The sequence below is a fragment of the Polyodon spathula genome, chromosome 14 (genome assembly GCF_017654505.1).
Source record: "Polyodon spathula isolate WHYD16114869_AA chromosome 14, ASM1765450v1, whole genome shotgun sequence".
Classification (NCBI taxonomy): Eukaryota; Metazoa; Chordata; class Actinopteri; order Acipenseriformes; family Polyodontidae; genus Polyodon; species Polyodon spathula.
Window position 1 is genome coordinate 31632209 of NC_054547.1, and position 14372 is coordinate 31646580.

The window sequence follows — 14372 nt, forward strand, 5'->3', positions numbered from 1 at the left end:
ATTCGACCCACTTGTGCTATTGTTGCTTTTTGTATACTCATTCATAAACTGATTTATGTTTTCTCCCCATTCATCATCCACTAAACATATTATATTTTTGTGCAAGTGTTTCATTTTAGTTTTTGACCAAGCTTGCAGTTACTACGCCCAGCAATTGCCACAATAATCAGACACTGATTGGCCAACAGAATCAGGTGATGATGTGCTTGTGAAGTGACACAGCACCACGTTTGAACGTTATTTGATCCTCTGACGTCAAAACGTCGGCTGTATCCTAGGAGTCAAAATAAAACAGCTTTTAAACAAAATATGGTGTATTTCCTAGAAAATATTTAATAATAGAAAAAAAAAACGGGTATAAATCAGTAAAAACCGACGCCCAGTTAAACAAAAAAAAGAAATCTGTAAGTTTTCGGTAAAATTCACAATAAACCGCAAAAGCGAAACAATAATTATGACATATATAATGATAAAGGACTGCAATAGAATGGCATAGAAGGAAAAAAAATGGCCTATAGAAGGAATCTTCCTTTTTTTTACCGGATGGCCTATATATATTTACATATATATATATATATATATATATACACACACACACACACACACACACACACACACACACACACACACACACACACACACACACACACACACACAGTGGCTTGCAAAAGTATTCAGACCCCTGACCAATTCTCTCATATTACCGAATTACAAATGGTACATTGAAATTTCGTTCTGTTTGATATTTTATTTGTAAACACTGAAACTCAGAATCAGTTATTGTAAGGTGACATTGGTTTTATGTTGGGAAATATTTTTAAGAAAAATAAAAAAAAATTAAATATCTTGCTTGCATAAGTATTCAACCCCTGTGCTGTGGAAGCTCCAAGTTTGCACCGATGAAAGAAATTGCCTTAACGAGGACACAATTATCTTACCATTGGCCTCCACCTGTGAACCATTAAAGTTGCTGTCACATTTTCTGGATAAAAATCCCACTGTTGAAGGATCATTGGTAAGGCTGTGAAACTGAAGGAAAATGAAGACCAAAGAACATTCTACAGAAGTTAGAGATAAAGTAATACAAATGCATAGATTAGGGAAAGGGTACAAAATAATATCCAAGTGTTTGGATATCCCAGTGAGCACAGTTGGATCAATAATCAGGAAATGGAACTGCATCACACCACCCAGGCACTGCCAAGAAAAGGCTGTCCCGCAAAACTCAGCACTCAAACAAGAAGGAGACTTGTGAGAGAAGCCACAGAGAGGCCAACAATCACCTTGAAGGAGCTACAGAGTTTAGTGGCTGGGTGTGGAGTAATGGTGCACCAGTCAGCTCTGCATAACACTGGCTTGTATGGGAGGGTGGCAATAAAGAAGCCGTTACTCAAAAAGTACCATCGGAAAGCACGTCTGGAGTTTGCCAGAAAGCATGAGAGTGACCCAGCTGTGATGTGGGAAAAGGTTTTGTGGTCAGATGAGACCAAGACATGGCCAAAACTCAAAGCGCTATGTGTGGCGCAAACCTAACACTGCCCAAGCCTCAAGACACACCATCCCTACAGTGAAGTATGGTGGTGGCAAAATCATGCTGTGGGGATGCTTCTCATCAGCAGGGACTGGACATCTTATTACACTTGAAGGAATAATGGATGGAGCAAAATACAGGAAAATACTGCAAGAGAATCTGCTTTAGTCCGCTAAAAAACTGAAGCTTCGGAGGAAATTCACCTTTCAGTAGGACAATAATCCCAAGCACAAGGCCAAAGCAACATTGGAGTGGCTCAAGAACAAAAAGGTGAATGTCCTACAGTGGCCCAGTCAAAGTCCTGATCTCAATCCCATTGAGAATCTGTGGTACTATTTGAAAATTGTGGTCCACAAGCGTCGTCCAACCAACCTGAACAACCTGGAGCAAATCTGCCAAGAAGAATGGGCCAAAATCACTCCGACACTGTGTGCAAAGCTGGTACATACTTACCCCAAAAGACTTAAAGCTGTTATTGCAGCGAAAGGTGGCTCTACCAAATATTAATGTGTGGGGGTTGAATACTTTTGCAAGCAAGATATTTCAGTTTTTTATTTTTCTTAAAAATATTTCCCAACATAAACCAATGTCACCTTACAATAATTGATTCTGAGTTTCAGTGTTTTAAAATAAAATATCGAACAGAACGAAATTTCAGTGTACCATTTGTAATTCAGTAATATGAGAGAATTGGTCAGGGGTCTGAATACTTTTTCAAGCCACTGTATATGTAACCGTTTCTCGATGTAGGGGACTCCAGAGTGGCGCATCTGGTAAAGGCACTCGAAAGGAGTGCAGGATGCACTCTATCGCCTGGAGGTCACCAGTTTGAGTCTAGGCTATTCTATTGCCGACCACAGACTGGAGTTCCCAGGGGGCGGAGCACAATTGGCCCGAGTGCTGCCCTGGTGGGGGGAGGGCTTAGGTCGGCCAGGGTGTCCTCGGCTCACTGTGCACCAGTGACCCCTCGCCGGGCGCCTGCGGATTTGACTGTAAACTGCCCAGAGCTACATTGTCCTCCGACGCTGTAGCTCTGAGTTTGGCTGCATGGTGAGTTTGCAGCGTGAAAAAAAAAGCGCTCGGCTGCACACACTTTGGAGGACAGCGTCTTCGCTGCTCCTGAGTCATCGCGAGGGTGATAGCGGTGAGCTGAACCTAAAAAATAATTGGATATGCCAAATTGGGAGAAAATAATTAACAATTGACGATTACTAAATTTAAAAATTAATAAAAAAAAGTTTTTATGATGTAGACAAAATGGTTTAATCATTACAAATAATTTCTTTCAGGAAGTTTCGGAAAAGCCCTTCTTCGACTGCAGAAAGAACAGTAAACACAGTGCAGTAAACTTGTTACTTTTCAAGAATTCTGTGGTTTTGTCACAATTACTTTTCTTTCTATACAGCTGAAGAGCGGTAACAGGTATATACCGTCACAATCTGGCAAATGGGATTTGTGCTGGCTCGACTTGCATAAATCTGCATAAATGTTATGGTGCAAATATTCATAATGTAAGTGCTGCTTGCAGGGATGTAAAATGACATCATTATTTCGGAATAGGGATACCACAATTAAGTTTAAGCGCAAATAAAGGTACTTACCCCATAAACAGTCTGCCTTGCAACATGTACAATGGCAATCCACCTGTTAAAAATAATTGCAAAAGTTGTGTTATTCTAAAATTCAGGGGAAATTCCAACATACATAAAGTCAGATTGAAAAGAATAAGTCGTTTCAAGCTACTCTTACCTTTTGTTTGCAATTATTCTGAGAGGTCAAGTTCAGAATCCAGTGCCATTTAATAAATTGGCAGCAATATTAAAAGAATCTTTAATCTTGATGATTAATGCTAAATGCATGGATCAATTAGGAAACCAGGGCACTTGATTGAAAAATGCATTAATCGTTAGGGGGAAAATATATTTTAAAGAATGTGTCAGATGAGGATTTGCGTGTGGAGACGGGACAGAATTATAATTCTAGATAAACGTAATAAACAAACAATTTTAACGTACCAGACAAAAATGTTAAATGTCCTGTCCCATCCGGTAAAGTGCCTTGTCAACGCCATTCACAATGTAATGTTTCCAGGTGACACGAAAAGTGTTCCCAGTCTGTGTTTTTCAAATATTGTATCTCCTCTCCCCTTTATGAATCTTGTTTTCAAGTACTCATCTTCCTTATCGCTGGTTCTGTAAAAACGCATAAACATTCATGTTTATTCAGGGTATCAGTGGGACCAGGCAAATTGAAATCAAGGTTAAGCCTTTACCACCGTCTTTTCAAAATGTACCTTGGTGGAACTGCTGTACAGTATTTGGGTATCATGGGCATCGCAACATTAAACATGAATTCCCACAATAAATACACATTTAAAATACTGCCACCAAAAAATCCTCAATATACTACAGTGTTTTGCTATTTTCTTAATATTGTTCAGAGAAAAAGACAAGGAAACCCTCTCATCAACTGTCAATCAGGGATTTCTTTCATAAGTAAAAAGGTTACACAAACTGGCACCAAATTGTTTGTCACAGTAAAGTATAATATGAGTCTAAGAAGACAAACAGGACAGGAATTCATTTCGTAAAAGATGTTCACCTGCTGTAGTGGTGCAATTTATGACAAATGGTGTAGAAAGATAGATTGATAGATAATGAAGAGCACAGTATAACTCCACAAGAAGAACCAAACCATAAACTCTTGTGCCCATCCACGGCAATAACATATAACCCATTATACAGGTGAATTACATAATCAAATATCAGCTCACAGAAGATATCTGGAAGCCATGGAATCAAATTCCAAGGAAATCTAAAAATAAAACAGCAGAGAAAATGAAATCGGAAATGTTCATGGACATCCGATTTGACAGTAATCAATGCATTCCACAGGTGTAATCAAGCACATCAGGCGCATTTAAATAGTCTATTTGGTCCCCCATGAGCCACACGTGGGGTCTGTAGGTACTCATTGCAAATTCAAATGCATCTGATGTGTTTTGATTACGAATGGCATGCACTGTACATTTCTAATCTGCTCTACCGAGTTACATTCTAACGCTAAATAAAATAAAACAGAAACATAAGTTTACTCACTTACAGTGCATGATGAGAGGTCAGTACTGGTTTGATGTACCGTGCAGTGCATAATGACATTTAATAGGTTATATGTTTGGCACTACTATACAATATAGTCCATGGCTACTAAAACAGGCAAACCCCAACACAGCCACATTAACACTCGCTTATTTTGACACCAAAAACGCGGAAAACATAGACCCAATAATGACAGTGCTTGTTCCAGCCTATACATGTGAGTTGTACTACGAGTACTTTCATGCAGTCAAAAACAAACTGCATGAATAAACATGTGCATACAGTATGTAATTAAGAATAACACTCTCTGCAGCTATACTTTCATCAATCACCAGCCGAGCTCTATGCTGCGTAAACGTTAAAGTTAAAGCATAGTTAAAGAGCGTACAGTAATTATGATTCAAAGAAAAGTCAATACATAAAAAAAAACAAAAAAACAGTTTACTGACTAAGCTTGCAATAACACTTCAAATATCCAGTGACTCGAATGCTAGCACCTGTTGCAAATAACATGGCTATGCAAAGTTAAGTTTAACATATAACTGTCATTGAACTTAAGCAACCTTTTTCACTAACTACAGGACTCAGAAGCAGCATCGACAGCTCTGTACAGTACTTACACACTGGACATTTATTCGTACTCTGCTGTAAGCAGCACGTTATCCTCACCTGCAGTAATCGTGTTCTTCTTATATTTGCATTATTACAACAAACTAACTAAGCACCATTTCAACCAGTAAACCTTCATAGATAATATCAATCCTTAACATGAATTGGGAGGAGAATGGGCGTAAACCAGTACACCAATTCCTAGCGGCATTAGTTAAACAGTGGCACATCATTCCTTTATTTTAGCAGGAAACCAGAACTTAAGTATTTTTGTTTTTATTGTCCTCTCACTAGAAAATGTTTCTGTATGCTTTTTGCCCATTCGAGTGTCAATGAATGCTTTAATTAAAAGCGACTGTAGTCAGACGTCAACACGGCATTTTGAATACTGCACTGGAATGGACGTCTTCGTGTTGCAGATCGTGGAATAATAGCAGCTTTACAAAAAGCAAAGCAACAGATACATCTGTAATTTTTCTCTACAATTTATTTTCATTTGGCAGTTGTGTTATTTTATTGGTGTCGTACTGTTTGAATGAAGCAGTGTTAATTACAACAGTCTGAACGTGAACAGTTTAAAACTGGTGCAGAAATGAGTTGCTTTGTTTTCTGGATGCTGCTCTTCTGTCCGAGTTTGCAAAAAGCTGCAGCGGAGATTGTAAGTATAACTTTTTTTTTTTCTTCTCTCTTTTAATTTCCATACATTCAAATGCGAAAGGAAATTATACTTTATTTTGTACCTTGTCAAATACAGTATAGTGATGCACAAATTAGTGATTCAGCTGGATTTGTTTGTCGTCCAAATTTAGGTCGGATTTTGAAAAGTAGGCAGGACTATAGCGTGCATGGTTTTTGACACATGGAAACGTCTTTGTGAGCATACAAACTTGGATATTTACTAGCCAGTTATGTGCTTTGCCTTTATAACAGGTGAAACCCAAGGTCTAGCTAAACGTTTTTGCTCTTGTGCAGTCTTCGGCTTTTGTAAATGCTTAGTATTTTGTATCTAAATATGTTTTAGGTTAACAGGTGTTAACAGGTTAACAGACAACAAGGAAACGATTTTAAAGAGGTACGATGTCCCGAGTCTGGCCCTTAAAGTTATTTTTAATTTTTAATTGTTACATTTTTAATGTCACAATTCAGCAAATTTGTGTGACTTAAACTAATGAGTAACAAATAGCCATCTGAAATTGTAAACATATACCATTTTGTGGGTGAACTACAGTTTTTCTTGATCATAGTGATTTGTGCAGTAGTCAATCACAGTATTGACAGCATAAACGGGCACGTGTACCACTTTCTGGCCCTACATCGTGTATTATTTATAGGGAAAGAGAAAACATATAATTGGAAGTTATTGAGACATAATAAATCCATTATGTTTGAAACACTAAGGTGGCATAAAAGTGACACTCAGAGAAGATGTTTACCGCAGTGGATAGGTAGCGTCCTGCTGAAGTGCTCCAATGAATGGATGGATACTGTAATAGGTGTGGTATACTTTACTGATGTGGCCTCAACTTCATAATAGAGTACCCTAATGATGGCATGCCAAAATACGATACAGGCACCAACCCAACGGGTTGTAGCCCACTAGTTCAGTTATTTAAAAAGGTCATCAAAATATATCCAATGGTTAGATCTCAATTTCTGGGGCGTGGATATGTTGTCTCTTTCTGATTATTGCACTATGTAACACAATTTTTGTTCCTGGGTAGTAAGTGTTATTTCCTAATTGCTTATGCCTCAAAAGTATAGAAAATGGCTATTATTCCCCACAAACTTAGCTTTTGTGACCACGACAGTGATATTTCAAAATATCACTATTTCCAATGGGAAAACGGGCAAATGCGTGTCTTTTCATTCACATAAAGTCAGAAAAAAACAACATGTGAATCCAAATTAACATGTATTTATACTAAAGTAATACAAAAATGACTACAAAAGATTTAGAAGTGAGTAGTTTTTCGAAACGAGATTTAGAAGTGAGATGCTAGTAAATTGGCCGCAGACATAGCAAAATGCGAGATAAGAAAGTTTACAAACGAGAGAGGCCATACTCATCAAGCAGATTATACTGTAATGCCAGTATAATCCATAAATCCCGAAAAACTACTCACTTCTTTCAGGCTGAAAAAGTCCCTTGCATTTTAGAATTTTGAATGCTTGAATTAGGTCGCCACGTAGTCTTCTTTGTTCAAGACTGAACAGATTCAATTCTTTTAGCCTGTCTGAAATATGCCTTGTAATTCTGGTTGCTCTTCTTTGCAGAGCAGCAATATCTTTTTTTATAGCGAGGTGACCAGAACTGCACACAATATTCAAGATGAGGTCTTACAATTGTACAGTTTATAACATTACTTCCCTTGATTTAAATATCAACACTTTTCATACATCTTAGCAGATGCTTCCACGGAGTACTTTTTCGCTCTTGTCTTGATAACAAAAACTTGGCCGCAGACATAGCAAAATGCGTACCTTACACTTTTCTCTATTAAATGTCATTTGCCATGTATCTGCTTCTGCAATCTTGTCTAGATCCCTCTTGATGCCATCTCAGAAAAATTTAACAGATATGTATCCACTTAGGCAGCTTAGGAACTAAACTGATCTGGTGGGCTTAAGGCCCCTGTATTTGTACTACTATTTCCCTAATATTACTGGAAAGTTCTAGAAAGTTTGCAATTATCTTATCGATGAAGTTACTCCAATAGTTTACTCAGCACTGAATCTATCTGGAATGTTCTGTTTGTAAAATAGGTAAATTTTTGTTTATTTTAAGAGCAAAATATCACTGTCCTGGTCACAAAATGTTGTCAAAGTTTGTGGGGAATAATAGCCATTTTCTATAATTTTGTTGTAATATTGGAAAAACATTTTGGAATTGGTTTTAGCTCCCTTAGCAATGTTCATTTCTATTTCTCTCTTGGCCTTTCTAACTTCCTTTTTGACTTGCATTTGCAGTTCCTCATAAGCAATTAGGAAATAGTACACTTACTAACCCAGGAAGGCCCCTGTAAAAAAAAAAAAAAAATTCTGTTACTCCAAGTTTACTCAGTGAATCTATCTGGAATGTTCTGGAAAATAGGTAAATTTCAAAATATCACTGTCCTGGTCATTATGGGGAATATTTTTGAGGCATTTATTATTATTATTATTATTATTATTATTATTATTATTATCCATAAACACATTCAAACAAAAAGGAACCCGCAAGCCAACAGGTTGTAGTTTTAAAAAGTGCAATTGAACTAAAGTTAAGCTGTACTGATGAAAGTGTTGATTTGTCTACTCATTCCATTACGTTTTGTAATTGGCAGGGATTTAATTGATGGCATGCATTAGTACTGTTAAATGAATGGTTTCCCTTATTTGTTTTTATGGGAAGTCAAATCTGAATTTCCATTTGTGGTAAAATAATGTTGTGTGTGACGGCAGGATTTATAAAGTGATCTGTGGCTAAATGGAACATTTAGTGCTTGGTATCTGGTCAGCAGTTGGACCAGTGTTATCCTGTTACTCTCTATGCCTGCACAGTGTATGTAAACAAGCTATCCTAATGACTTTCTTTGCATGCATAAGGAACTTATATATTTTACATTCAGTAGTGAAAAATAGTGTAGCCTTCTGTGCAGAAAGAAGATCTTGCTGACAGTTATGTTTGTTTACATAACCCAGTAGTAGTTTAGACTGAAGGGATATGGCCTCTTCTGTATACTCAATTTGTGTTTCCATGGTAATATTTACAAAAAAATACCCATCTTGCTACCCCTTTTCATGTAACCTCCAGTCTTATCCCAGAAACTGTTTCTTACTTCATAGAAACCATCCAGCCAGAGATTATATTCCCTATGGTGTCCTCAACTGGTGAAGGCACCACCGCCTAGTGATGGCAGGCAAGCAGATCAGAGGAATCAAGCAGTAAAATTAACTATGCTGGTTTACCTTGGGATTAAATTGATTCTACCTCATGTTTATTCACACTAAACAAAGCCAATGTTAGTGCATTGTATTCCATTTTGAAACAGTTGTAAAAGCTGGGAGCATATCTGTACAGGAATGTATTTTTGTATTGAGGAGCGTTAGCTGTAGGCTCTGAAGACATTATGAATAACTAACATGTCATAAAGCAAACAGGATGCGAGTTGTGTTTTGCACATGTTCTTTCATTTTTAAAGCTGTTATCACCACAAGAAATCAGGCTAAAGCAGGTCAAGTCATGCCTGAAATGTCCTTCATTTTTGGGTGCCTGCAGTATACAAGGTATTTGTAAGTAGTAAGTGTAAAAGTACTATAAGCAGCACATGTTTTAGTAAAGCATGCCACTTTTGGCTTAGTAAGTCTTGTGATCACTCATTATTACATACTGCTGATTGTAATAAGATTATTTTATAAGAACATATCGCACCCCTGGGACCTGTGACATTGTAATACTCTCCTTATCAAACACAGTACTCTAAAATCCCAAATTAGTGCTGACTTCAGAATAACCTTATTCCTAGAAACAAAATAACATTTCTTCTTTTTCTTCTTCTCATTGTTATTGATAAACCCTGTCCATGCTGGTTACTGTCCTTCATTTTAGCATACATTCAATAATTATGTATTTCAAGCAACAACAACAAAAATTGTTCTTTAATGAAATCATACATTTTCTTTAGCCTGGCTGCATCTGACTGATTTTCAAGCAAATAGTTTTTCAGTCAATTAGAAATATTCGCTGTGACTGCCAAAAAGTTTTCACATATTTCCACTCCTCCTTACTGTAATAACTATAACATCAATCCCCACTTTTTTTCATAATAAATTGTGAGCTAAGAAGTAAAGGTCGATGAGGTCATTAATGAACGGATGTCTTGTTAAAAAGCTTAATTGTCGTGGGTCACGTACATCACTTTCTGTCTCAAACACTAGATAAGGGAAACTCGTTCATCAAAATGCATGTTAACGAGATCAAGAAAAATTAATGGAAGCATAATTCACTGTTATGGAAACTACTAGCGTACAGGGAGACGGCTCTTCCACCAGCGAGCAGCAGCCAAATGCAAATCAAAAATAATATAAATATCTTTTGTGTATAATTTGTAAACTTAATTTAAAATTGTGCATTTTGTCATGCAGAATTTACATTTATTTAAAATATTTCACATATAAAATGCTGATTTAGGGTTATCTGGCGTCTGGGTAGAAATCAGATGCCACTGATAATATTTATGTATTTCAGTATGTATGATTGTATGCTGTAAATAAGTACATTTTAAGTGCCATTTGTGTTTGTAGTTGTTAGTGTTAGTGTTACATGTATACCATGTATGTAACACTCATTGTGTATATATATATATATATATATATATATATATATATATATATATATATATATATATATATATATATATATATATATATATATATATTAAGCTTTTAAAATTATGATAGAACTCCCTAACCCAATACACAATTTGTTTATAATTAATTGTTCAGGGAATTCCTCTAGTCATGCATTTTTCTGGTACTCAACATGAGTCGAGGTCAGCTGTCATACAATGTACGTATCCAGAGTTCAGATAGGCTACAGTTACATTGATCATTTCTTGGTAGTCGCACTACACTGGGTGTAAAAAACCCAGTATATCATTTTAGCAATACAACAAGCATTCCGTAAGGATACAAATGGTTAACCAAGTGAATAAATGTCATTCATAACCACAAGTATAGAAACGGCTAAAATATTTTCTTAACTACAAATATTGAATTATCTAAGTAGTCTGTAAGAAATTAATCGTGGTCCAGGCTGTAGACTCCTTCTTTCAGCTTGACAGAAGCCGTTAAATTTCCGTTTCAAGGTGAATTATAAACTCTTTCGTTAATTTAAAGCATCCTTTTCTAAGTGCACATTAACTCCTGATAAATTATGGCAATTAATGCAGAGAATGTTGTTTTAGAGCTCTAGTGATGGGAGTCATGCATGCAATAGAAAAATATAACGTTGTGGTATGGAACTGTCTTGCGTGACATACCATGAAATGATTGGATTCCCATCACTAATGGAGATGACATGGTTATTGGTCAAAATGAACCATGAATATAAATGGTAATAAATTGTTAAGTAAAACATTCTTCTAGAAGTAATTAACTGAAAGTGTGTCTATTTAGTTATTGTTTCCTTTTTTAAAAAAAAAAAACACACAGAGGGTATTCTCTCTCCCAAAAAGTTAACTTTATTGGATTAAGTGCATCACATCTTTTGAACTAGGGCTTCGTAACTGATTTATAATTTGGAGAGTAGCCCATCAGAAACAAAGCCTCTAATTTGAGGTGGATTGATATACAATACAGTAGCTGCTTTCATCCCAGTATCTGAATACACAGTCTACTACAAAGACCCATGATTTCCAATTCACATGTGCAGTAGATAACAGTTAAACTTGTATTAACAAAGCTTGTATTTTTACATTAAGTTGTATTAATGGATCATAGACAAAATATCTATTGTAGTAGAAAAAAAAAATTCTAATTGAAAATTACCCATCGTTTAAATAACTCCTAAAAAGCTGATACTTATCACATCAAGTGCATGATATGACATGTGCGTAAATGAGGTATATTATAGCAGCCTTAAGGTGCAGAAAAGAAGGTATTGTTTTGCATATTTTCTTTTCCCCAGCAACCAGTTTTTTTTCAGGTATGCAGCCATTGTTAAATTGTTTGGTCACCATTGAATTCACATTGTACAAACCTTCTGGAATAGGCAAAAACTATTCTATTCCAGCCTGGGTCACTTCATGTTTACGTTGCTTGATGCACGTTAGGCTTTCTTTCTGTTGGTTCTCCTTATTGCTTATCTCATTATATGACTACAATGCAACCTTTGTGTTGGCAGTAGAATCTGTGCTAATGCTATTAAAATGATCAGGAACACAGTTTTAATTAAGCCAAATGAATTGCTTTGTTCAAGCCGTGTGAACTTATTAGCATTACCCCAGTGGAGCGAGTGTTTATTTTTTCGCAGTATTAAGTCAATTAAAGAATTCTGAGTTGGTTGGAACCGTAAGTGTTAAGTGCACCAACAACTTACTTTGATCCAAAATTGGAGTTATTTCTCATTCATTGAATCCTATGAAAATCTGATATAGTTGGTACTGTAGTTATCTTGGTTCTGGCCAACATAAAATGAAAGAATCTGTAAAGTGAAACTCCATTTGAAAAATATTCTTATAGGCTGTGAAGCAAATGAGTGTTTAATTATTAACACTTAACATTTTGAAAGGTGAAAATTGCATGACAACACTGAAATGGCAAGGGCTATGGGATGTGCATACAGTCTAAATCCACATTTCCATCTGCCAGGGGAATTGACTTGAAAGCGATTTGATATCAGACTTGGACATTTCCATCAGCACCAGATAAAGATCAAGTTTATTTCAACTGGAACTCAGTCAGCCATGCCATCACTATTACAGACTAGCAGAATTTGATTTTGCCACAGAGGTGATAGTGGAAGTTACCTTGTGGCCACCCAAAAGAGAGCAGCATTAAATCTCGGATAGAAAAATAATTCAGTCTAACAAGAAGGCTGTGACTGTATGTGACAGAGAGCGAATGAATCCAAATCAACAGTCTCCCTCTTGACCTGTGAGGGCGCTGTACAAAAGGAACTGTGTGCCTCATACTGAATGGTTGGGCAGTTCATTCCAGGGGCAATCGGAAGCTCGTCATTCAGGAAGGAGGTCATTCAGGATGTGTTAACAGTCAGGCTTCATTATAACATAGCATCTGCATCTGGAGAGATTTCGGTGAATACCTTGCATTCCAAATAAAGGCATAAATGAACATGTTATGTACTTTAGTATAAACTTTTAGTCATGTTTTGGTAATGCAACTTAGTTTATAAACCAAAAGATTAGGATGTTTAGCGGAAGTTGCAAAAGGGTATGTCTTGCACGTAAAGGTGGTGGTACGATTAGATGTGAAAAATGAAACCTTTCTGTCTCTCTGGAGACTTTTGCAAGTTTAGTTGCCAGGATTAGCAACATTTCTTGGCTACGTTAGGAAAGCTTTTCATTAACGGAAGCAGGTTATTCATTTACCACATTCTTTTGCGTTTAAGACTTTCCTATTGGTACAGTTCTGTAAGTGTGAATTTCCCTGAGGCTGTGTATTGCTTTCTCTACATTAAGAAACACCAGAGCGCTTCTGGAATGTACGGTATTTTCTATACCACCTGACAACTCTCCACCTCAATTGTCCTAATCAGATTTTCTGTGTTTGAATAACTAGAATTGTTTATTTGTGCATTTGTGTATGGGTAGTCCTCCCTTTTAATTCCCCAGGTCACAGTGGTAGGCTCACAAGATTAAGTAGACACAAATATTTTCTAGAGGTTGTTCAAAGATTGTGGAAGAAGATTTTGATTTATTGTTTTGGCATATTCAGTGACTATTTAATCGACCATGGGAAATAAGTCATGGATAGTCATGGATGCTGTAATAGTAATGTATGAGTAACAACATTTTAGCAAATATCTGTTTATTCTTTTGGGATTGCATTGCATTTCATCTATTCGAATATAACTATCATTTACAACAATACTTGTGATGTTGTGATGCTTGCTTAAAGGAATACACTGTGTTTGCGTTTATTTATTGGTTTAGATAACCTATCATGTACTCACTCACAAGACATGTTTAGTCTAGCAAAAGATGCAGACGGGTGATTTCTTTAAAAAAGATCCTTCCAGTTAGTGGATTAAGGAGACAGCCTTTCATAAGAATCTGAAACTGTTTTCAAAATTTGTAAGGGTGATGATAAAATTTCAAAATATTTCACATAAAGTACATTTAAAAAGAAATATGATCTGCAGCTGGCATTACCTGGCAGAAAAATATAATGCAGCCAAAAGCATAACAAAATCTAGCAGGTAATTCACAATGCATGCAATATGAATGCAACCATGAACTGTAGTTCTTATTTGGGTCCTTTCAACTATAACCCAGCAAACATGAAGACACATGTTTCCAGTACACTCATTGACATTCTTATTACATTGAGTCAGGCTTTTGTGATAATCATGTTATATATTTACAGTCAGTCTGTGTACATGCCACTAAAATGATCACTTTTATTAGCAGTTC

The 14372-nt window shown here is 36.3% G+C and overlaps 2 protein-coding genes across 8 annotated transcripts in view; one reads left to right on the forward strand and one right to left on the reverse strand.

Moving 5' to 3' along the window:
- The window catches only part of LOC121327027 (collagen alpha-4(IV) chain-like), a 61795-nt gene extending 56404 nt beyond the window's left edge, over positions 1-5391 (reverse strand). For 2 of the 4 annotated variants that reach the window (XM_041270789.1, XM_041270786.1), the window contains exons 1-3: positions 5299-5391; positions 3547-3723; positions 3133-3175 (exon numbers count right to left, since the gene is read on the reverse strand). In XM_041270789.1, coding sequence (XP_041126723.1) covers positions 3133-3175; positions 3547-3602 — 99 coding nt within the window. In that variant the 5' untranslated portion in view covers positions 3603-3723; positions 5299-5391. Of the gene's footprint in view, positions 1-3132; positions 3176-3546; positions 3724-4633; positions 4779-5249 lie in introns of those variants that run through there. The other 2 variants (XM_041270787.1, XM_041270788.1) reach the window with 2 other exon arrangements.
- A 116-nt stretch (positions 5392-5507) lies between these two features.
- LOC121327028 (collagen alpha-5(IV) chain-like) overlaps positions 5508-14372 on the forward strand; it is a 44997-nt gene continuing 36132 nt past the window's right edge. For all 4 annotated transcript variants that reach the window (XR_005951523.1, XM_041270790.1, XM_041270792.1 and 1 more), the window contains exon 1: positions 5508-5896. Coding sequence is in view for 3 of the 4 variants with exons in the window: in XM_041270790.1 (XP_041126724.1) it covers positions 5831-5896 (66 nt within the window). In the remaining variant the exon portion in view is untranslated. The remainder of the gene's footprint in view (positions 5897-14372) is intronic.